Source organism: Psittacula echo, assembly GCF_963264785.1.
Source record: "Psittacula echo genome assembly, chromosome: 2".
Classification (NCBI taxonomy): Eukaryota; Metazoa; Chordata; class Aves; order Psittaciformes; family Psittacidae; genus Psittacula; species Psittacula echo.
In genome coordinates, this window is record NC_137737.1 from 115776487 (window position 1) to 115800701 (window position 24215).

The 24215-nt window shown below is 41.2% G+C and overlaps 1 protein-coding gene across 1 annotated transcript in view; it reads right to left on the reverse strand.

Annotated features, from left to right (window-relative positions):
- The window catches only part of KLHL14 (kelch like family member 14), a gene marked incomplete at its 5' end in the record, with an annotated part of 62440 nt that overhangs the window by 9067 nt on the left and 29158 nt on the right, over nt 1–24215 (reverse strand). The window contains 2 exons of the mRNA XM_080611537.1: nt 766–844; nt 5287–5376. Coding sequence (XP_080467663.1) covers nt 766–844; nt 5287–5376 — 169 coding nt within the window. The remainder of the gene's footprint in view (nt 1–765; nt 845–5286; nt 5377–24215) is intronic.

A 24215-nucleotide genomic window follows, 5' to 3' on the forward strand; every position in this document is an offset into this window, starting at 1 on the left:
AGACACAGACAGATCTCTTGTACATTGGATCCCTGAGAATATGAGTGTTGAACTGAAGGATAGACGCTGAATGCCTTTGTGTAACTTTCTAACTTTGGATCTTCTGCCTTTGAGGTTCTTCTTATGAAGCATGCATCGTTCAGTTCAGGTTCAGGGGACTTTTTTCCTCCCAGGGTAGGGTTTGGGATCCAGAGTTAAGTTTACACCATCTTTACAGGCCACTGCTCAAGTCCACATGCACCTCTGCAGGCTGATTTATATGCATTAACTGACAGTAACTTCACTCAAAGACCACCTAGGATCAAGAGTCTTCTGACAAGGGAAGACATGTTCAGGAGAGCTTTTCATGGCTGGCGTGATGAAACAGGATGGAGTCAACATATAAAGGTTTCAGTTCCCTATGAGACATCTGACTATAATTACTGCTTGTTTACTGCAAACTCAGCATGACATTTCAGTCAGGGAACATGACAGGACACTATGGAGACTTCAGAAAAATCCTTCAGACCATACTCAGGCAACCAGTAATTGCACACAGTCTATGGTTATTTTGCATGAGTTAGCACTGCAGGGTTTGGCATCTGGAGTTCTGAACTTAGAAGGTTTAAAAAAATTAGGAGACAAATGGGATGCAACTGCATGCTGCAGTTTTATCTTAGCATTTTCAATGCTTCTGTAGGCCTCCTTATGCCCAGAACTAAGCCAAACTTTAGCTGCTCTTAGGATGATAAAACATATATTGAAAAACACATAGCAGGTTTTTACCTCTCTTGCATGGGTGGAAGTTGTATCCAGCTGTTAAATCTGGGATCGTATCGGCTAACAAAGTTTGTACTGTGTTTCCCTGTAAAGACAGATTATTTTGACACTCAGCTGTTTGTTTCATGTATTTAACATCATGATTGTAATATATATTACATATACTTCACAAGTTGAAAGCTTTTATGAAGGGTTCCCCCTTTTACAACAATGTATGATTATGTGTACAGTAATAATTCAACAAATGGGGCACTGCAAGGTTTGAATTAGCAATTGCTAGCAGTAAAAGCAGATAGAGATTATTCTTGCTCTCTGTAGTAAGATCTTGAAAATGTGTATTTAAATTTGCTTATAGATGCTGTGGTACTTTCACAGCCACATTAAATCACAGCACTAAACAAAATCACTGCCCAAAAGAAGGCATGCCCATGGTATTTCTACGACTAGAGTGTTTTGTGTCAGATAAAAAAATCGAAGGGAGAACATGTGCTTTTCTTTCTTCTCACATCATCTGTATGTGGAAAATTGTAAAAAAGCATTGTGCAAATAACCAGGAGCTGCATAAGCCATCAGCATGGGGTATGCAGTGTTTGCACTGATGGTTTATTCTACCATGTACTTTCAGTGTAAGTTAGAAGGAATTACACATGTGCATCCAAGGGGGAATACATTCTTGAGAGTTTTATTCCAAGTGTGTTAGCAAAAATACGAAACATGAGCAACACACACCAGCTAACTAGCTTATCCCTGCTGTCAAGCCTAAGAACTGTGTTCATGTCTTCACGATATTAAGATTTCACCTTATTTTACATGCAGATTGACATCAAAGCAAGAAAACTGAAGCAAGAGAGTGTATGGCAATTTCCTGTAACACCTGAGACTTCAATAGATGAGGATCTCGGAAACAGAAACCTTTGTTTATGTATGTGTGACTAAAAAATTGAATTAGAGGCTTCACAGACCATCAGAATAACCTGCCTGCGTATGTCACAGTTCTATAAATGGTCACTGGGTATTCTACAAGGTGAATATTTTTGCATTGCACAAGCCTCTGTAGGATTGGCTCGCTTTGCTTGTTTCATTCCACACTTATTTCAGCATGTGTAAATAGACCATCAAGATTGTAGAGAAGAATAATGATACAGAAGAATTTATATTCGTAATAATTTAAGATCGTGTTCTACAAGAAAACAGAGGAAGAAACCATGTTGACCACTCTGTCTGGAAGCGAATTCATTCCCTCGCTATGTTACAAGCATGTTGTACATGAGAAGGGTAAAGCAGAAGACTGATAAATAATGCAGCATTTCCCTTCAAATACAGTGAGGTGGCTAATGAGGACCAAAGCCCTTTATGCTGAGCACCACTCAAACACATCTCAAGACACAGGGGGAGATCCCTACACACTAAGGGTAACTGGTCATTTTGCCACTGTGCTTAGTGAAGTGAGGCTTTGGGCTTGGTCCCTATCTGAATTCCTTTAGTCTAAACAGACAATTTACAGAGGCACCGAGAGCTATAGATTGAATAAATAGTAAAGCAGTAACAGCGGGCATCTAACTGGCTCTAGGTCTTACTATTTAGAACATTTATTAACCTATTTCTATTTCAAAAAGCAGGATTTCAAAGCAATATAAGTACTGATCAAAAGTTTGGACTTCTAGCAGAGGTTTTATTGCTGCCATATTCACTACATCTTTCAGAGTTACTGGGGACTTCAGTGGTAACTGATTGTATAGCAACTTTTTAATTGCTGTCATACAAACCTATGATTTGGGGACCTTGGCCTCCTAACATAGCATGTGCCATACACATATTCACTACAAATACCATATATGTAGAAGATTGTATAACGCAGGGTAGAAAGAGAAGGGTTCAGTGAGCCTAGAGTGGAAAGTAACATGGGATATGGTTCTGGTCACTTCACTGGAAAGGAGATGAAATCAAACTACGACAGGCGCAAAGAAGAGCTACTATGGTGACAGGAGGATCAGAAAGTTTGCCTTATGGCAGAAGCACCTAGGAAAACAAAAGCTGAAAGGGCATAGGAATGTCATCTCTAATACATTAGAGGAACAAATCTCCAGCAAGGGAAACACTTAAGCTAAAGGCCAACTCTGGCATGAGAACAAGGTGATTTAGACAGTCAAAGAATACATTTTACTGGAAATTAGAATAAGGCTCCCAGTCATTTAGAGCAACTGGATTCTGTAACAGTTTTCCAATAGGAGTAGTGGGGGCTAAAAATTCACCTGCTTTTCGAATGTACCTTAAAATATTTACAAAATGGGGCCATATGATGCCTGTGATGGCAGGATAAGGACTCGATGACCTACTTAAGCTGCCTGGTGTAACTGGTCTGACTCCACTTTAGCTTTGGAATTCAGTTTGAAAAAGAACTGTATCTATTATTTTGCCTTGCTCATCAGTCAGGAGGTTTAGATGTTAGGAAGCACCTGTCAGAACACAGAAACTGTGACAAGTGATCAGCAATCAGCAGTAGCAAAGCAGGATGATGGGACAAAAGGAGGTAGATGCTGCTCTCTCCTTTCTACAGGAAGGTCTTTGCATCCGTGCCAGAAGGTGATGGGCTCTGAAGGTTACAAAAGTTGGTTTTAAATCCATGCCTGTGTTCTGCAAGCTGCTTTCATCAGTGTTTACTCATGCGGCAATCCCTTGTGACTGGAAAGGCATAGCCACAGGAGGATGCGAAAAAGTGAGAAAAAATACCTCCCATGCTCTCTAGGTTGTCAAAAAGTCACAGGAGCAGCACGGAGGAGGCATGGACATTTCTCAGGGCACATCCAGCTTCCCGAGAGTCTGCCGGTCTGATGGCTAAGGAAATGTATGGTGCTCCTTCCCCCATCTTGAGGATCTTTCTTTCCACTGGAAAAACATCTGGCACATTCTCATTCAAATTGAAACCCTCAGAATGCTCTGGCAAGGCAGTTCCAGCTAGGTCCATCTGAAGCCCCTTCTGTGCTATGAGGATAACAGACAAGGGCTTTTACATAAATTCAAGCAGGTATGCATGAGCAGTTCCCATGTAGCTGCATAATTAGAGCAAATCAGTTTCAAGAAAGAACTAGCCCAACAACAGAACAGGATTTATGATTTCAGGTTGACTTTTTGTGACAAGTAAGATCCATTTCTCAGAGTAAATTCATAAAGAGATCAGTATCAGCAATGCTCCTACCTCCATTATTGCTATCTTTTCTACAGAAAAATCACATACTGGTATCCACAGAACACGGAAGCTGTCTCTGCAACATCTTCAGCTCAGGAGTTGATCTGGGCGACCATCTCACAAACAGCTGTGCTTGACTCCTATCTCAGATACAGAATATGTACTCCATCTAACATCTCTCCATCACCTTGTGACTCAGTTTGCACATCTTTAAATTGTGGGTAATTATACTTCTTTTATCCTTCGTGTGACATGGCCGTTTAATTATAAACTGCCTGGAACAACCTCTTATTATCTATATGCCTACCACCAAGCACAACAGGGGCCCTCAGTTGTTGGATGTAGCTGATGGTCCTAATAATAATTGTCATTAATGATACCATGCTATCTCCTGTTTAATGTAAAGGAGATTCAACGATAGAACTAAAGGGCTCTTCTCCTGAGACATTTAGGGATAATTTTAACTATACTGCAAATGTGCTTATAGGGTGGACTAGATTGTTTGTCTCAGGTTTTAGGAAGTGAACAGATGTAACAATTTTCTATAATTTGGTTTAGTGCAGATGCTGAAATGGGGCATTCACAATAAAATATATGCAGTATATGTAATTTCAGCTGGATCCTCTGGTGTTTTAAAGTAAAAATGTGTACCTGCAAGCTGTTTTATGGTTTCTCAGTCATAATTATCTCTGTTACACAGACTGCTACAACTACAACTCTTTCTTTGTGTGCAAGCTTTTTAGCAATGTCTTGACAATTTTGTGAATTTTGCAAGGCATGGTATTCTCCTTTTGCTTTGCTCAGAAGCCTGTTAAATTGTTTAATTTCTCTTTGCGGTAAATTTATGAAGTAATCAAATCAAAGAAGGTAGCAGCAGATAATCTATATGAGAAGCTCTTGCACAAGACTAAAAAAAGGACCAGTTTAAGAATCTCAGAGTCTAGATAATTAACACATTAACAACTTGAGCTGCGAGTATCTTGTTTGACAATAGGAAAGAAGCATTCATCTACTGCAATTGCATTATTATATTATGACTAGAAGGAGACTGGAAATGAAGGTTAAAATTCTTAACAGCTGCTGCCTGGTGCATGCACTTGAAAGAGTCTGTTCTGCTGCCTGTGGCATTTCTCAAGGGATGTGGGAGCTGATGAATGACGGAGATACTAATGCTAAAGTATCAGATATTTTTTACATTAATATCTAAAAGTAGCCTTTATTAGGCTCAACAATTAGGCTGAAGGTCCTCAAAATCCCTTGCTAGTGACTACATTTGCTGACCTGACAGACAGACACAGGAAGGCAGATGCTGCCTCTGCCTTTTAATATTCTATACATACCATTAGGGTTCCATTGGTCTTCTCCTCCCAGCACGAATAAGAAGTTTTCCACTTCCACAACACAGTGATGGGCACTGTTATATGGCATAACTGCAAGGAAAGCAAGAATTCTTCGTCAGCTCAGGGCACCGATTCCATCAAATATTTCCAAAGGTACAAAATACAACACTGAGATTACATCTGTATGAAATAATAGAGGAATGCATCACCCAAGCATGTATGTCCACTGACTTAGCAGAGGACAAAGCCACTTATTAGTAATCTTACATTATTCAATCTTGCAAATAATTAATGAAAAAAGCTGGAATTCTGGTCCCTCAGTGTCCTCCTTCCCTCACTCAAGTGCCATATATGCTGTTCCAAAAACAACTTGTAAAAAAGGGTGAAGTTGCCTGAAATTTCCCTGAAAATAAGCAGATGCTAGGAATCCTAGTAGGCTAGGAAACATTAAAAAACCCCTCAGCCCAGCTTTGTTCTGCTGGTAATGTTTCCAGAAGACGAGTCGGTATGTTCAGTAGCTTTCTATTACACAGCAATGAACAAGCTGCATTTCCATACAGTTTTAAGTTTTTAAATTAAGGTCCTGCTGATTTAATGCCTTTTCCAAATGTATACGCTTAATTTCCTGTACAATGTCATTAGCAGCACAATCACACATTTTCTATTCATCTAATCAGGAAGCCCTTTGTTAACAAAGATCAAAACTGTGGCATTAGGTTTACAATATCTGTTTTTTGGGGAGGTGTCGTAATTACTATGGACCAACTACAGTCACAATAATCTATTTTTTTTAAATTTACATTTTCCACTGCAAATGGACGTAAAATAAGGACAAAAATAGAGACATAATATACACATATTATTGTGGTGTGCTATACAGCTCTATTGTGATATTATACGGTAAATGTAAACTTACATAGCAGTAGTTATCATACCACATAGAGTAGTTTTGGCCCAGTGACACCAGTAGGAAAAATGATGTCCTTGTTCAGCTCATCATATGGGCACCTTAAATCTAGGTGAGGACAAATGGGGAGGTGATGTGCATGTACAGGCAGGGAACTTATTGCTTGACACGGATCAACAGAGCACTTAGGAAACCAGTGCAGTGGGAAATCAATATGACTCAGGGCCAGCTCTTACTATGTGCTCTTTTGCCAATGCCAGAAAAAAAAAAAAAAAGGAAAAAAGAGGCAGCCTATCTCACACTTGGATTATTTTGGGTGATATATCTCTCATTTCATTTGTTTTATTATCTTTTATTTTTCTCAGAATGCAGCTGTGCAGTATAGCATATGCAAATAATAATAAGAAGAAATACGCACAGCTTTGTTATTTAGGACACATTTTCTTAAAGATCAAGTGGGCTCATTTAAGCTTCGTACTGAAGTTTTTCCAAGGCTAGGATGAATAAGTAAGGTGTGTTTTTAGTTTCTGGTAAAGGTCGAATATCATTTTCATGGTGCTCTTACAAGATATGTGAGTGAAACAGTTCTTAAATTGGGCAGTCAGGTACAGTGAAAGTTCATTAATTAAGGTTATTTGATACTAGTACACTTTATATAATTGGGAAGTAATCCTATACATAAGATTTAATACTACCTAGAGATTCCTACAGTGGGATGGAAGAATGAAAACATACTTTTGCTATCTTCTTAGTCCGCATATCATATTTATCTCATTCTTCAACCACAGACATTTTCCTATTTTAAAATCTCTCTCAAAACCCCAGCACTTTCCTTGATTTGGGGATGCTTGTACTACACACTGAATTTCAGTCTCCCATGGGAAATTTGCTGTCTTCCTTAGATGCTTTTCGGAACCCCTCCTTTCAAGAAGAGACTCCCCATGATCAGTCTGCAGGGGTTTACCTAACCCAATGCTCTATTACGGCTTCCAGTTAGGTCCAAGCCTGTGGTTGTACCCTCAACCAGGCTCTTCTGCTGGTCAGTATGGAGAGATGTAGGCTTTATCAAAAGAAGTGGCTGCAGGCAGCACACATGCATATTTTTCACATGTTGTGTTTTCATTTTTGCAAATTTAATTTTTTCATTTTTGCAAACACTTTTTGTTTATTTGTCCTCCATATTGACAAAAACAGGGCCAGTAGAGGAAGAAATTATATTTTAAGTGTTTCTGCAGTTCTCATGCATATAAACTACGCAGTGAGACTCCCATACTTATGATGATAATTAAACCTTGAAAACTAAGGGCTTAATCCTGGTTCCTACTTAACTTGATGGCAACACTCCCTCTGATACAGGATTGGGCCCAAATGACTCAAACTACCATCCATAACTCACAGGAAAGCTAAAGGGAAGCTTGCCTTGGAAAGGAAGGAAATATTTGGGCTTCAGATGGAAAGGTGACTGCAGTAAAACACTGCAGACCTTTACTATGACCTTTGTTTCTCAAAGAGCTTTGAGAAAAACTCTGTTCCTGGTCTCATGAATCTTCCCATGGGGCTGGAGGGAGATGGGCAAACCAGGGAGGATGGAGTGACAGTGTGGACATCTAAGAAGGAAGGAATTTCGACACTGAAATTGTGACATCACCAACATTGCAGGCTTTCTCTTTCACTGTTTTCAGGTTCCTCAGAATCCTGAGTTGTATACAGAAATCAAAACTATGGGAATGAACAGGGGTTTTTTACCACTATAAACACCCCTTGAAAGCACCAGAAAACTTGCGCTTTAAAATGTTTCTTATGAACGCACACCCATAAAGGACCTAGCTTTTTGTAGATACAGTCAAAATTACATGGCAACAAGCATGTTAAATTTATTCTCTAGTAGGAACAATCTTCTCAAACTCACTGGGCTTGCCAGGGTGTAACAGGAAGAATTTGACCCATCACACACTGTGGCCAGGCTTTCATTAGTTTTATAGGAGCCTCTGTCTGCTGTTTTGCTTTAATAATGTGAAAATCCCATCTTCTCATTTCTCCATTTCAACTCAGAGGAACTACCTGCCTGCCCCACGAAAAGGGTATTTGAAGAGAAGTTTGTACGCCACGCTCAAGCACAGCCCGGTGTGAGTTTTTAGCGTGTCAGTCAGTGAGTTAGAGGGAAAGGGTAAGGAGAAGCTAATCAGGATGAAATGAGATTAAAGGCTGTCTAATTTTACAGCAACTGTGATCCATCAGCCACTGTGAAAGTGACAGTGGAAATGAATGATGGAGACAGACAGGTGGGGCTGTACATTTCACTGATTTATCCTCAAATGCACTGGGCCTTATTTTATTGAGTGAACATGACCGCATTTATCATGACTGTCATCTAAACCCACTTCCCTCCATTTAAAAAGGTCACTTTACTAGGAGGGAGTAGGGTAGAGGCACTTTCAAAACAGATTTAAAATTTAATAACACATGTTTATAAAACCCTGGGCAAGAATTCTCAACTTTATTAAAGACTGATTTAAAATGAAGGAGAAAAGACTATTAAAAAGAGGAGAAAATGAAAACAAGCCATGGTCATCTGAGAAACATGCTTACTTACCAAGGTGATGGGTGACAGAGAATTATGTGAGATGGACAGATATATACAGATTAGTTGGAGTGAGCAGAAACCATCTTTCTAAACCCCTGCCCCTCACACACTTCCCAAAGCTTGGGAGTCCCATGGTTAACAAACTTATGCTTTCCTGGACCAAGAGCACAAACGAGTCCAAGCAGCTATACAGAAGACAACAGCCCCACCAAATCCCCTTCCCGTGCAATTCATGTATGATTGGTAGCAGACCCTTGGTAAGGTGGGAGGTAATTTCTCAGGTACAGATTTGTAACATGCAGAGTTTCTAGGTCAAAAGGAAATGGGTGATTTATACTTGAGAATGATCTGGAAGACAGTGGAGCCCAGGACTGTAGTGGTGTATGCTAAGAAATACTTCACAAACACCAGTGACATTGTGCAGAAGGTGACACTCTTGGATGTTCTTCAGATGCTGATGCAGATGCAGGTGGAAGACACAGCAGCACTCTGCACACCAGGATAGCTGTCCCAAGCAAAAGCTTCTCACGTATTCCAAACCTTAGCTAAGGAAAGGCACCAGATAGTATTCTGGGACCTACTTTCAAAAACAGAGTATACAGCTTATAGCCAAATGCTTATGAAATCAACACTCCCAACCATAATGCCTACAAGGTCACCCAGATGCAATGATGCTCCAAAGGCACCTCCAACTTTTGTACGGGGGTGACACCTAAAAAGCAATAGCATGTGCTGTTTATCTTACCCGGTTTTGCTTAGTTTCTGCCCAAAACTGCACATTTAGGAAACAGCATCTGGCTGTTCTCCATACATCAATCAAGGTGTCATCAGTTCCTCCTTCTCCTTACATCTTCCCTTGTCTATCATCACTTCAACACTAACTAGAGCAGGGAAGAAGGGGGAACAGGAATGGCATTTCTCAAGACAAGAGGAGGGATGAGCTCTGGTCCCAGGAGACCTGAAAGCTGTGATACAGTCCATAGCCATTCTCTGCTTTGCTTTCAGAACCTACTCTTGATTCTTCAAAGTTTAAATAAAAAAAACAAAAACAAAACAATGAAAAGAAACAAAAACCCCATAGATTTTTCACCGTCTTGAACTGTTCAGCTGCTTGGGATACAGGAGGTACTTTAAGGAAAGCCAAGAAATCCCATCCTCAGCCACTGCACAGCTTGAGCATAGCCCCTTCAAGACTCAGTATGCACCAAGAAGTCAAGTTTATCGTCTCTAATGACCTGTGCAGATGACACAAGAGACAAGTGCGTTTCCAGAACTACGATGTCATTATCAGAGGACATATGGAGTCAATAATGACCTTCCACAATATTAACAGCCTCACCTGTTGGCTACATAATATTCAACTACTGCTATTTGAAAACTGGTTATTTCCATGACTCTCCAGAGGGCAAAGTAATGTGAGAAGATGTCTCTTTCCAGTACAGAAGACACCTACAAACTCACTTCAGGAGACTGCAATTTGCTCATGGCAGAGATACAATATTCATTTAATTCCCAACCCCTTCTGCAAAATGCTGGCTAGACCACAGCTGGTCCAATTATTTCTTGAGAACAGAGTATCAAATACTGTTCACCTTTCTTTGGTTCATACATCATTTGCAGGAAAACTATGCATTTATTACTGAATGCTACTTGTTACTTCTCACCAAGGAGGTTATATAAATAAACGCTAGGATTCCTCTGTGAATTGTTCACTTCAATTGTTTGTTATTTAATAACTGTGGGGAAAGACTGACCACAATAAGTATGAAATTCTTGCCTCAGTGAACACGGTGGGAGCTTTACCATTGACCTTAAAGGCAACAGGTTTTTCACCTGCTAGTATTTTCTGCTCAAAAGATAATGAAACAAAGTCAAAAGAGAATAAGCAACAGCAGATCGCAAATACCTCTGTTAACATTCGTAAGGCCAAACTGCACCCTGTCACCTCAAATTCAAGCAAATACATGTAAAGTCTTTTTTTTTGTAACACTCCAGTGACAACCTTGATTCTGAGCTCAACTCAGTGGGAAGCCTAGGACAAGCCAACAGCAGTGACCATAAGCAGAAAATCTTAACATGAAGTACTGTGCCTTGAAGTCACCTTTAACAAATAACTGACATAGCCCTGGTCCAGCTGCACCACAGAGAACTCTATCAGCTCAGCTAGAAACTTCACAACCTCTTAATCCCTGTGCCAGTTTTGTGGCCACTCTGTTCAAGCCATCACAGGCAGGACAAGCACAGGGCAGCTGAGTTCATCTAGGACATAGTCCCTACTTCAGCTGAGGCTGCAGGTAAGTAAAGGTAGTATCACCCGAAACCTACCCTCTATTCAAGAAAACATAAGCACTAAGAGTTATCTGAGCAGATGAAAGTCCTTGTAAAAATTCACAACACAGTGAACAGTATTTCATATAACTAAGATATTTCATATGAATTATTTCACATTATGAATGTATTTCTTATTAATGAAAATAACATTCTTTTCATTCAAATGTCAGGAGTTATTATTTTGATACATTTTCTGGAATAACACCAGCCAGGCTTTTTCAGTGCGGTTCTCAGTTTAATCATTTTAATTGGCTACATTTTTCATATGTGAGCATCTAAAGTAAGACACTTGAATTTATGCTGACACATCAGATGGGGCAAACACAACATCAGGAATAGATAGCATGCTCAGCTCCCCCCTGAAATAAATTGTTTTAAAGCTACTTGGATGCAAGTTCTGAGTGCAGACCTGTCTGCTTCCATGGGTGAAATTCACCCTGTGGCAGAATGTTTTACTGAGTTTTCAGCAACTGTTTGCAAGGACAAATTTTACCTCTATATTTTCAAAGCTACAAGCACCCACTTGGGTTTCATTTGAATAATAAAATAAAGCTACCTACTCAGATCAATGGTGTCTGAATAAAGTAGGAAAATAGTGCATTCCCACCTTAAAACCTGACGTTCCTGCACCAAAATCCTGCACTGTTGTGTCAGGAGACACTTATCCAACACTGTGATTCACGCAATGTTAACCTCCGCGATGGCTGCTCCCCAGTAGAATATGCCATGTACCTACTCAGCTGGACTTAAAGGTAGAGCCCAACATCCCAATGTGACATCTCGTCACATTGTCACAGTCTCATGCTGAAACATTCATGTGTGACATTTCGCACAACAAAATCTCCTCATGGACCAAATGATGAATAGTCCCTGATGGGACAAAATCACAGCAGAGTTGCCAGAAAGCTCCGGAAAGAAATACTATTATGTCCCACTGGAGGCTTTCAGATCCTCCAAGATGTCAGCTCAAGGACATGTATTCCCTTTTCTAACAGTGCCACAGGATGGAAGACCCTGATTGAGAATGGTGCATGAATGCCCAGCTGCTTGTGACCACTTGCATCTCTTTGTGGCTCCATTTCTACTTGACCTTGAGATGCATTTACTGTTTTCTCTCACAGCCTCAGTACTTCCTACCCTGCTCTCCACAATAAACTAATGTATTAATTAATCCACAGCAACCAAAAGGTTTTTTGTTCCCACTAAGTCTTGAAGTCATTCCAGAAGAAGAAGAAAAATGTGATTTTCCATTTGGAAAACTACATGGAGGAGAGATGTGATCTTATTTCACCATTTTAAAACAGTGGGTTTGATGCACTTTAGTTAACTAGTAATAGATAAATCAAAATCTTCATTGCTATGTATATTTAGACTTTTCCTTTTAAATACTTTAATATTCACAAACAAAAGGTTTTATTTACAAGAGGATCCATTACATACCTAAAGCACTAGACATAAAGATGAAGAGGAAGAAAGCTTAAGAAAATTATTTCTTTCCCAGAAGAGATATAACTTGTATGGGTATCTGAAGAGAAGTTTAAAACACTAACATGCTTTTCAGAAGACAGAAAAACATGACAGAAACATGCCTATTCAGAAGAGAAGTTTAAAACACTAACATAACTTTCAGCATGACCCAGCACAGCATGCAGAAGCAGGAAAAGTCCTACCTAGGCTGACTGAAAAACTCAGGAAAGCTCAGGAGCCCCTGTCAGGAACAACATGAAGGCTCTGGATTAATCTTTAATGAACAGGCCGCTCAGACAACATACAGTCAGGGTGCTGAGGGCACTAACAGCACCCAATGGCCCTGACCAACCAACCCCTAACACCACTTGCCCATGGGTGCAGGACCTGCATTTCAGCTCCAGCCTAGGCAGCCTGGATGGGGCCTGGACAGACCCCATGTAGGTAAGCTACAGCACATCTCCAGTCCTGTCTTTAGCCTCGTCTCCTGGATGGACTTCGGACCTGTCCTTGTGGAGCCACCAGCCTCATCATGTCCTGACACATACCCATAGGTGGGAATGTTGCTGTCTGAGAGTACTGCAGCCTAGACCTTACTGATTTTGCATGTCCATACCAGCACCCTGGGAAAAAAAGGCGCTTTAGAGATGCCCCAACAAAGCTTAACATTCTCATTACCACCAAATCAATCATTCTGAGTACCAGGAAATACGTATCTTACTGTTGACAGTTTTTTATGATGGACAGAATTAAACTATATTTAATTAATATTGTTCTTGCTCAGGACAGACAATAACAGCACACTCTAAAAGGTACCAACCACTAGATATACAAATACAGAAGGAAACACAGGGATCAATCCTCATAAATGGGGTAACACCAAGACTGGTTTCTCCAACAAAGGAGAAATGTTTCCAGGCAGAAATGTTGCTCTGCTAGACCTCTTCTCACAGATGGGCTCCCAAGGAACAGAAATGGCAGACACACATTTTCAAATTCACGTAAGGAAATTTGATGTAGGCAGCAACACCACATGCTTATAAAATTGACACAGATCACTTTGTAAATCTATACACAGAAAATGAAATGAGAATGTATATCTGAAAAAAAAAATCCATTCATAGATTTGGACTAAATTTATGTTAATTTTCTTCTGCTTTCTAAAATAAAAGAACTGGTTAATATTTTCAGAAGAACAATCAGAAAAATTCACTCCATATGAGAACTCATGCCAGAAATTTTCTTCTGTCTCCTCAAAAACTTTGTGGATTTAGAAAGCATTCAGTCAGGAAACAGAAGCAAACCCATATTTCTGAATACCAAGAACTGAACAGCAACCTGAGAATCATAGCACAAGCAGCTGCTATTTAAATCAAGCAGTATCAAAATTCATGTGCTGAACTACGTTCCCACACAATCACAAATAATTCACAAATCACACAGTAGTGCATGGTTATGGAGTGCTGACAAGTAGGATGAAAGGTCAGGTTAACTTAAATCACCGGCCATGCTGGGACTGCAGGATTTGACATGTATAGTAAAGTTGTTGTGATCAATCCCAAATACTTAAAATACACATAATTAAGTGTCCTCAACTAGTTTGCATTTTTTGTTGAAGAATTTAATTGTGCAAACAGCATTGTTCATGAAAGAATAATTTTCATTTAGTTAAGAGAAGCAAGGACTGCCACACAGAGTCGGCATGAATGGAACTGGGACTCGCTGTGCTAGTAACCATGGTTTGGACCAGGTTCTGGTGGATACTGAATTCAAGAAGAGAATGAAACTGAAATGGATGGGGACTGGTCAGGCCAGATCAGAGGGAATGTGGCAGAAAAGACCGGGTCTGGAGGGAGAGATGGCAAAATCAGTGAACACAGCAGCACATATTGATCCAGAGCCCCAAGTCCTGCACCCTTAATGCTTCTCCGCTGTCAATATATCTGGGAGGAAATCTGTGCTGTTCACACTCCATAGTTCCCAGGACACACAGCCTCCACTGTCACTAACAACTGCCTCAATTAAAAAGGCAGAGATGTACAGCAGATCTACAAAGCCAGCCTACATGATGAACTGTTTCTCAGCATACCTTGAAAAGGCTGTTTCACCTTCAAGTCTATGAAAATGCTGAGGAGATGTGGGACATTTGCAAGTTAGGGACTGTCATTATAAGAGGCTACAGTGCACGTCTCCTCTGTCACCTCTCTATTTATGCTGATACGGTCCTTAAAGAGCTAACCAAGGTATTTCCCAGCTGCATATCTTGCTGAAGGTTCACTCTAATGAACACCAGAGACCTGCAGAAGCTGCCAATGCAAGAAACATTTCTGCCCTTTCTTGTCCCAGGTCTCATCGCTCCTTGTGATGGCTGATGCATGCATGCTACCAAGCAATAAACATGTAAGAAAGCAATATTTTTTTAAGGTACACTGAATTTAATTCAGATGTTTCCCACTAAGCTCCCCTGCATGGCCTCACAAATTGGAGTGAGCAGGAGAGCAAGGCCATGAGAACAGTGGAAGGACTGATGTATCATCGGCAGCGCCAGCTTGCATCAGCTTACTGTGGCTGTGAAACTACAACCTCAGCATGTGAAACCAAACCATTTAAATGGGTCTAATCCAGTGTTGCTATGCCCCTGTCCCTCTCATAGTCCAGGCAACCTAGGCCCCTCTTCACACTAGCATATTCTCTTCTTGGCACCCCCTAGTGAGCCCTTTCAAAGCAATAAACTCATGGAAAATGGTTTCACGCCTGAGCAGGCTCACCCAGGAGTCAAATCAGTTCCAGCACTGACATGAAGAAGACAAGACCATGGGATGGGGTTTGGGTGGAAAGGAACTTGAAACAACAGCAACAGCTTCACCTACCACATGGCCACAAGCTCTGTGCAGGGGATGAAGCCACGCTATGAATGAAGCAGGTCAGACTGAACAAGACCTCTGACCACAAGAGGTTGCTTCACTTCTGTAAAGTGTGTAGGGAGAGGCTGAGGGCTGCAAGAGTTAAGGCAGATGTGCCCCGACATGGAGGACGGGACCCTGGCCCTCCCTTTGCCACATGATTTTACTGCAGTGCTAGACAAGTCCTTTAAGTCATTTTTCCACAGTCCCCTGTTCCGAGGACAGTAATGACATGTGCTTCATTTTCAGAGAGCCTGATCTGATCCCTGTGTCTGATACACAGGAGCACTCTGCGCTCACTGCTGTAACTAAAATAGATTGGAGAGGCAGCCTGGAAAACATGATCCAAGGGCTCCTGAAACGGGCACCCTAAATAAAGGATACCTTTGACTTTAACCTCATTGTACCTCTGTTCCTCATCGGCAAAATGGGAACAATGACTGACTATGCTCCACACAAAGAGGATGGTACAAAAATACCACAACAAATGCCAATGAAGCAGTTGGTCCCTGCTGTTGTGAAGTCTGTGGAGAAAACCTTGTGAAAAAATTCTGTCTTCTAAAAAGATTTCAGTAGCATGTGACAGATAGGATCTACTTGCTGAACAACAGAGAAGAAATACAGTGAGCCAGAATTCAGCGCGGTCCCTTCTGCGCACTGACATGTAACAAAGAATAGTGTGTGATATCATTACAGATTGTATCTTAATGCTTTTGAAAACAGAGGCTGAATTAAGGTTATAGAAGCAGCTTAATTCTTACATTTTCTAACTCCAGAGGTCTTGGTATTCCTGTCTGTCTAAGGCTCTTTTCAAGCTTGGTGCATGTCCCCTCTGTGTGATCCATCCTAGGTCTGACGGGCAGATAACGCCTCCCTTATACTGCGGCTGCTTCAGCATCCCTGAATCACCCACGAAGGTGCTGTGGAGTCCGAACTCTACCAAGCCTATGGCCGGAGTGTACTAAGCTCTCCTCCTCCTCCTCCTCCTGCCGCATTTCCCTCCCGGCAGCAGTTTGAGGCTAAGCCACTAGATGGGGTGCGGTGTGCTCGGCTCCCCCCTCCCCCGGGAGAGGCATTTCCATCATCTTTTGGCTTCAGGTTTTGCAGCCAACCAAAAAAACAAAGAGGCGAAACGCAGCACAGAAAAAAGATACAGCCAGCTTCCTCCCAAGCAGTGAACTTCTGCTTGTTCCTTGTGTTCGGTGTGAAAGGGAAGAAATCAAACGGAGTACACAAACACCAGTGAAGGCTCAGCACATCAATCCTGGCGGATGATGAGCTCTGCCGGCTCCTGCTGCCTGCAATGGGCACGGCAGGTGCTCAGGCTTTGCCACGGTTATCAGTCATACCTGCTTTGCCTCGTCTTGTCTCGGCTCCCCAAACCCAGACTGCGTGAGGATCAGTCAGTGTTTCCTCTGGCAGTCCACACACATTTGCTTTTCTACTCCACACGCCAGTCCCAGTGAAATATAGCAGGCACAGTTCCCTTCCCCACCAATACACCACCAAATTTCTCTCCCTCTCCCTCTTAATAAAGATCTGGAAACTGGGTAAAACAACGTGCCTGCACGTGACAAAGAGCGTGCTTCCTCATTACAGGGGTAAGGAAGGTGAAAGGTAAGGATGTGAGGAAACCGTGATGCTAAAAAAAACAACCTACAGAATTAAAGGTAAAGAAAAGAATCCTTTGTAACATAGTCACTCCTTTCCAATGGAAACACAGTGTTTTACTCAAGGTTAAGCCCAAACTGAACTGCATAAAGGTGGCCAGATTACAGCTGTCTTCTCGTCTCCCTAAAGAACAATTTTTGGGGGAAAGCATGCAGAAGCTGAAGTGTGCCTGTTCCACCAGGAATGTACGTAGGGCCTGGTATTTACCTGCATATGCACTGCTGCCAAATTACTCCTTCTTTCACTCCTTCCCAACTGCTTGCAAGAAGAACCGCACCTCTCAAGGCATCATCCAGCCTACTAACACTAGTTATTATTAAACCCATATATAAAACGCAACCAAGCACTCCTTCCCAACATCCAGCCTCTTCCAGCCATCCATGAAAACACAGATATCCTGAAAATACAGAAGCTTCTCATGACCCAGCCCAGCCTTGTGAGCTCCTGCAGTCTTCTCTCCTTCCTCTCCATGGCCAAGAGAAACAGAGAAAAAAGACAGGATCATTTTGAAGTCAGTCTTCTGCTTGTCTGGCATGGGTAGAGAAAGTCCTCCTCCCACTTAGCAGAGGAAGGCTACCTGAGGGCAGCTGCTGGGGATGCTCCTAACATGGGGCAGCAGTATTGACAGGGGTTACACACCCTCAGTTCTCCTCTACCCAACAACAGGACAACTTGCATTTTGCATCCTATCACATTTGGGACCACACAGACCTATATCCCTGCCAGTGTCCCAAAAGACGTCTTGAAAGACTTACACATGGGGTACACCCAAGGGGCAATGCAACACTTGTTTAGGCAGGATTACATTTTAGCTGTGAACTAATGATACGAGCATGAGCAGACAGATTTATGCTGCCCAACTTTATGCCCTGTCACATGCCCTACAGGTGAAAACTCAACTCAGCCTTCATTCCTGATGAATTTGGATTTTCACAAAGACAAACAGATGAAAAAGATGTGGCAGAAAAAGAAAAGCACAGGAAATAAAATAAAAAAGTGCACTTGAGGAGTTCTTATTTTAATCCCCTGACAAAACGTGCAGTGCATCAGTACTGGACATTAATGCAGCCCAATCCTGTCTGAGGAGTTTGTAGTCTTCCAGTAAATTAGTAAAGACAGAATATAATCCCAAATGTGGTGGAATTTATCAAAAATATTCATATTGACACTGCTGATCCACATCTGGCTAAAATAAATATGTTTTTACACATATTAGGTCACCATTGATACAAACAGTTTTGATTTATCCTATGGAGAGCAAACATGATCAAGCAATTGCTTTAGTTTAGCACTGTGCTCATGAAAGTCACAGCTTATCAGCTGGGCTGCAGTAATTGTTTCTAGTCTCTTACAATTAGAAAAAAGCCACTGGCTTAAACTACCTTAAAGCACCGATTAGATAATTTCAAAGAGCACATTTCACCTTACATTTATAACCACCTAGGAACATGAGCAGCAGGAGGCATTGTGGCTCAACTGGTGGGTGCCATCTTGGAGAAAAGCAGATGAGCTGCATCTCTTGCAATACTTTGAGCATAACAGAATCACAAAAGATTTAGACCCAGAAAAAGCCACAGATGACAGACAAAAAATAATAACAACTACCTGCAAAATGAACTGGTGAAATCAGTCTACCCCTTATGCCAGTGTATCTCATTTACACAGGACAAACCCACTGAAATTTTGCACTGACTATCCATACCCCAAGAAGCAGTGTGGCTTTCTTATTAGAGAAATAATTTTGTTAAAATTCTGTGGAGTTCTTAAGGCTGAACTTAAGGCATTGAGTCTGCAAAGACAGTGCCATATGATCAGCTGTATATTGCTTTCAAATGACAAATTCCCTGATTTATTTTGTTTTCTGAGATAAAGAAGTACTTTTTGGTGTTCTGCAATATGCAGAACCTCTGAGCAATCATGAAAACCTGTTTGGGACACTTGCTGAGATCCATGTCACTGGAGGTTCACAAATACATTAATTCTTATTGCAGTACAGGGTGAATAAGCATAATTTTCATAAACGTGAATACTAAGCACTTTTGCACAAATCTTGTCTTCAGATCACATTACAAATCCTGTGGGATTAGTTATGTGCTCCCTACTCTACCGTACAAGTGCTGATAACCCAAAACATTTTCAAAAATTACAAACCAGACCACTAAATCCAAGACGCTACATAAACCCAATGCCCCTTCAATTTACTTTCTTCAATTTACTTTCAATTTACTTTTAATTTTCAACCACAAGATCAAAACCTCCCATTTAAAAAATAATCAGTTGAATCACAAAGCTTTGTCTTAACATACTAAATGTGCAAGATCAGAGATAAAATTGTTGGCAACACTGCTAATGTAACTCTGCAGCAACTTCCCTGAAATAATCAGAATTAGGTACTCAGGCGTTATTTAGACCCATGACAAAGGGCAGCATTATTGTTGCTCTTTGAGGGGACAGTCTCCAGGTAGAACTGTGAGTACTGAAATTGTTACGGTATGGTATAGTGATACCTGCACTAACTTCAAGTGCTGACTTAGCCCTAGCTGGTGTACTCGCAGGTTCTCTTTTGTTTTAAAGGTCCCCGTTGGGGCCCAAGTTCAGCAGGTGCTGTATCCATTGGTGGCAGGAAACACCATATTAAAAAGGTGTAGAGAAATGACCAACAAATGGGTAAATCAAATACTTCTTCCAGATTTTTAGTGTCTGTCTTTGGGTTGCTCTAGTGAACAACCACAAATTAACTACTGCTAAGTAGAACAGACATTAAATTTGCAATATATTTCATCTACAGATTTCATGGACTGGTATGAATTTGATCCAAATTAAGTACTGATAAGTAGAACAGACATTAAATTGTAATAGATTTCATCCATAGATTCCATGGAGTGGTATGAATTTGGTTCACACAGTTCACTTTTCTTACCTCTAATATCCCAGACCCTCCTTTGCTTTGTGTTTTTTTCCATGTAACACTTACATGACATTTTTGCACCAGACTCCAAAGCTCACCCAGGACGAATTCCAGCTCTGGCACGTGCCCTCCTTGTCCAACTATGCAACCTATGAAACCAGCCACCCCTCAACCCTGCCTGCACCCTACATGTCATTCCTAACACCAACAATTGGTGCACAATCATTAGTCCTCAAGTACTTTGGTGCTACCTCTATAGCCTTGCTTCTGTGAGGAGTAAAAGGCTTTTCATCCCTGTCATGTACCCATGGGCAGCTCCAGCACCCCACTACTTCACAACCCCCACAGCATCCCACAAAGCCTCTGAGCATCAGGGAAATGATCTCAAGAATACGTCTTGCATACTGCAAAAAGGTAATTGGCGACTTCACAAGCAGAGGCAAATAACTGTAGTACTGTATGGCTAACTGACTGGCCCTGGAAGAATGTTTGGTTTTTTTTGAGAATCAATAGAAAGTGGTAGATCAATAGAAGTTTTCTGTACAAAACCACTTTTTTTTTTTCCCTGAAAAAGCAAGTTTAGCATTATTCATACAATTTATTCTATTATTTAAAGATGCATCTTCATTTCTGTTGAGCACTACCGTTTTGTGCCATGTGAAGATAGAGGACTTTTCTCTAAGGAATCAACTATTTTCTCTGAGGACAATGAATTATTTTCCAATGCTGAAAGTTTCAAATTAAAGCCCTCAAGTGATCGCAACTGCTTCAGGCGAGCACCAGCACCATTTTACCTGGGGGGAAAGTCCTTGCCCTGGCAGCCCTGCCTCTCTGAGAAGAGGCCAAGCACCTGGAGTGAAGCCAAATCACAACTTCAGGAAAAGGGATTCTATGTCAAGGCTTTATTGTTGTTGTAAATCTCTGCAGTTAAGAAAAAACTTCTGAGTGCTGAAATTATAATTTCTTGGAGCTGCACTGCAGACAGCCCAAGAGCTGACAGGAGGACAGTGGCTCCAACGTTGCTGGGTAAAATGTGCCCCAGAAAGTCCCTGAAATACCCTGCACATTAACAAGACTTCAGTTGGAGCCTTGAGCACTGTATATACCCTTACATGGGAGACCTCTGACCTGGGCAGATCTTTCCTTCCTGGAGCTAAAGTTAATGGGAGCTATAAATGCCCAGCTGATTCCAGCAGTTGTGATTCTGCTGAATAAAACAAAGTTTAAATGAGCTTGTGCAGACATTAGTGGTAATGCAGCTGGGAGACAAGAACTGCACAGGGACTAGCCAGAAGGATGAGATTTTGGACACCACAGATCATCCAGCTCTGTGCTACTGGCTGCCACAGTGCTTAAAATAATTGTAGTTCTCTAGAAACTGTATATAGACAAACTCTGTCCTGTGTTAATGCACTGTCATATGAAGTTATTTATAGGCAGTACTTAGTAAAGTACTTAAGCATGTATTTAAACACACTGCTGAACATCACTGTGATTAATACTTCGCTGAATTAGAAATATTATATGGATACATTTTTCTGCTGTTGTAATTTTTCATTATATACACTTACAAGCTGGTCATAAGGATTTTCTTTCAATTTTGCATCCAGCAAAAGAGCTAATTTGGGACTCAAATTCTGCCTTAGTTATGCCTGCACAATGCCTTTCACACGCATGAGGGCAGATGATGGCTCCACGACCTTTAATTTGACTTCTTCTCTGTTAGACTTTAATGATTCATCAAAGGGAAAAAAAATCTGGTTCTTTCTTTCTAATCCTGAAGCTCTTTGACATTAATTTCATGTCATTTCGATCAGAAAAGTATATTTTACATATGTTGCATATTACTGTTAAGGCAGTGCACATACAGCAGCTGTAACTCTTGACCTGCAAGCAAGAAGCTACTGGTGAGCACAAACCAGAGCCATACACTGTGTTCTTCCATGTGTAAAACTGGGGAGGAAAGGGAGGGGAATAAAAACAATGTGGCTCTTACATCACTTGTCATGGCAATTCTATTTAAATCTATTTTAATGATTTCTAATAACATAATTTGCCAACCCTCCCCACCTTGAAAGTGCTGCAAGCACATCTCCCTCTCAATTTTTCCTTTCCTGCTTAACCCAAGGAGAAGCACCGACCATCTCCTACTTTAAGGTTTTGGGGTCAAACCTCTTTTTTTTTCCCTTCCTCCTTTTTCTTTCCTCCTTTTTAAAGAAAAAAAAAAATCAGAACTCCAAACATTGGCCTACCAATATATATTGAGGTGCTGTTTAATGTCATCACTGTAAAACTTGTCACTTCACTTGCATTTATCTAGTTTTTACTCACGAAGAAACACATTTGATTTAATAGGTTTAGCTGTAGCCATCTCAGAGTTGAAGACTTCCACCCCTCCCTTAAATTAAAACTAAATCAGATGCATTAAATACATTATCTACTTGTAACAAAATGGGAAATTTTGAAATGATTCAGTCACAGATAATTTGTTACTGAAAACAACAGGCTCACATCAGCCACTAGAAGCTCTGGGTGCTTGCTGAGCCCAGTGAGTGTCTGAATAGGCTTAGAATCACAGAATCACAGGGTAATGTGGGTAGGAAGGAACCTTCAAAAGTCATCTAGCCTAACCTTCATGCAATGAGCAGGGACATTTTCAACCAGCTCAGGTTGCCCAGAACCACATCCAGCCTGGCCTGGAATGTCTCCAGGGGGGGCACTTAGATCAGAGAAAAAGAGACATTCATACTGAATAAAATATCCTGATTCCCTTTCACAGTCCCTCTCACCAGCTCTCAAGGATCACAAGCGGGAGTTTCTCATGCCAAACACCAGGCTTGCTTCCATGCCTCAGCCCTCAAGCACAGTTCACACAATGCAGGTTAGCCCAGGGCACCACAGCTGGAAACCAGCTTCCCCCTCCATGCCAAAATACAGCCTGGTTTAGTTAACACACTGCTCCCTGCAGCTGGTACAGAAAACACCAGCCCATGTTAGGCTTTTGCCACTGGCCTGAGTCCACCAAGAGCACCTTCTTGTATCCTCAAACACTTGTAACGTGACATATTGCATTCAACACCCTGCCTTGGTGTCCTGTTATAAAGAGACTACTCTGGGAGAAGTGACAGCACCTCCCACCCCTTCATGCACACTAAAGTAACTCACAAGAGCAGTAGGAGTCTTAGGGCAGCACTGGAGGAGACCAACGTGGAGAACAGGTGCATCCTGCACCATGTGCAGAAGGTGGGTGTGAGCCTCCTGCCAGCAAAGTGGCTCAGGTCCTAAGCCACAGCTCATCAATAGCTAGCACAGCTCTGAAGAGGTTCAAAGTCCCTGTTTTTTTTAACCCTTGGTGTGGTATTCACAAGCAGAGAGAGCCTGGTCATGGGGCAAGGTAGGGTAGCTCATACTACAGCTGCCTTTGTTGCTCCTGCTCAGCAAATACCAGAAGACATCACTTGTCTAGCCTGGCAGGAAGGCATATGTCAAAACAATTAATTAATATGTCCTAAAAGATACAGGCCAGGCCATGATTTGTCCCTTTTCTAGTGCTTGCTATGATCTTAAGCAGTGGGATTTCCATCATTTCCCATGGGAGATTATTCCACAACCTAATAGATCTCAATGTCAGGAAGATTTTTCCTGATATTCAGCCATAATTCATATCCATGAATTATGAGCTACTGTTGACATCACACCCATTGAGGCATTCCTAGTGCCTGCTTCATTTAAAATTATATGCTCTAGTTATGCAGGCTTCCTGTGTACTAGGGCAAAATGCTTTTTCTGCAGGTTAATTCATTATTATTCAATTTGTTAACACTTTTTTCTCTGTGTGAACAGTCATCCTGCAGTTGCATACCCTACAGTAGCACAATTCCCATTTGGGAGTAGGATCACAACATATAAATATAACAAAACAATATACCAAAAACTACCCCCCCATAAAGCCCTATTAGTCTGTTCTTGCAGATTTCAGTCAAATGACAGCTGTAGCTCATACAACACCTGGTATGAGACAGAAAGCTTAGAAAAAACCCTCTCAAATTTGTAATACTTTTCATTTCTATCTTAAACAGAGGAAGATACTAGAATAGGGCAGTCAGGTAGGGGAGGGAGAAGGCATAGGGAAGGTAAGGGAGAGAGCAACTTAATGAA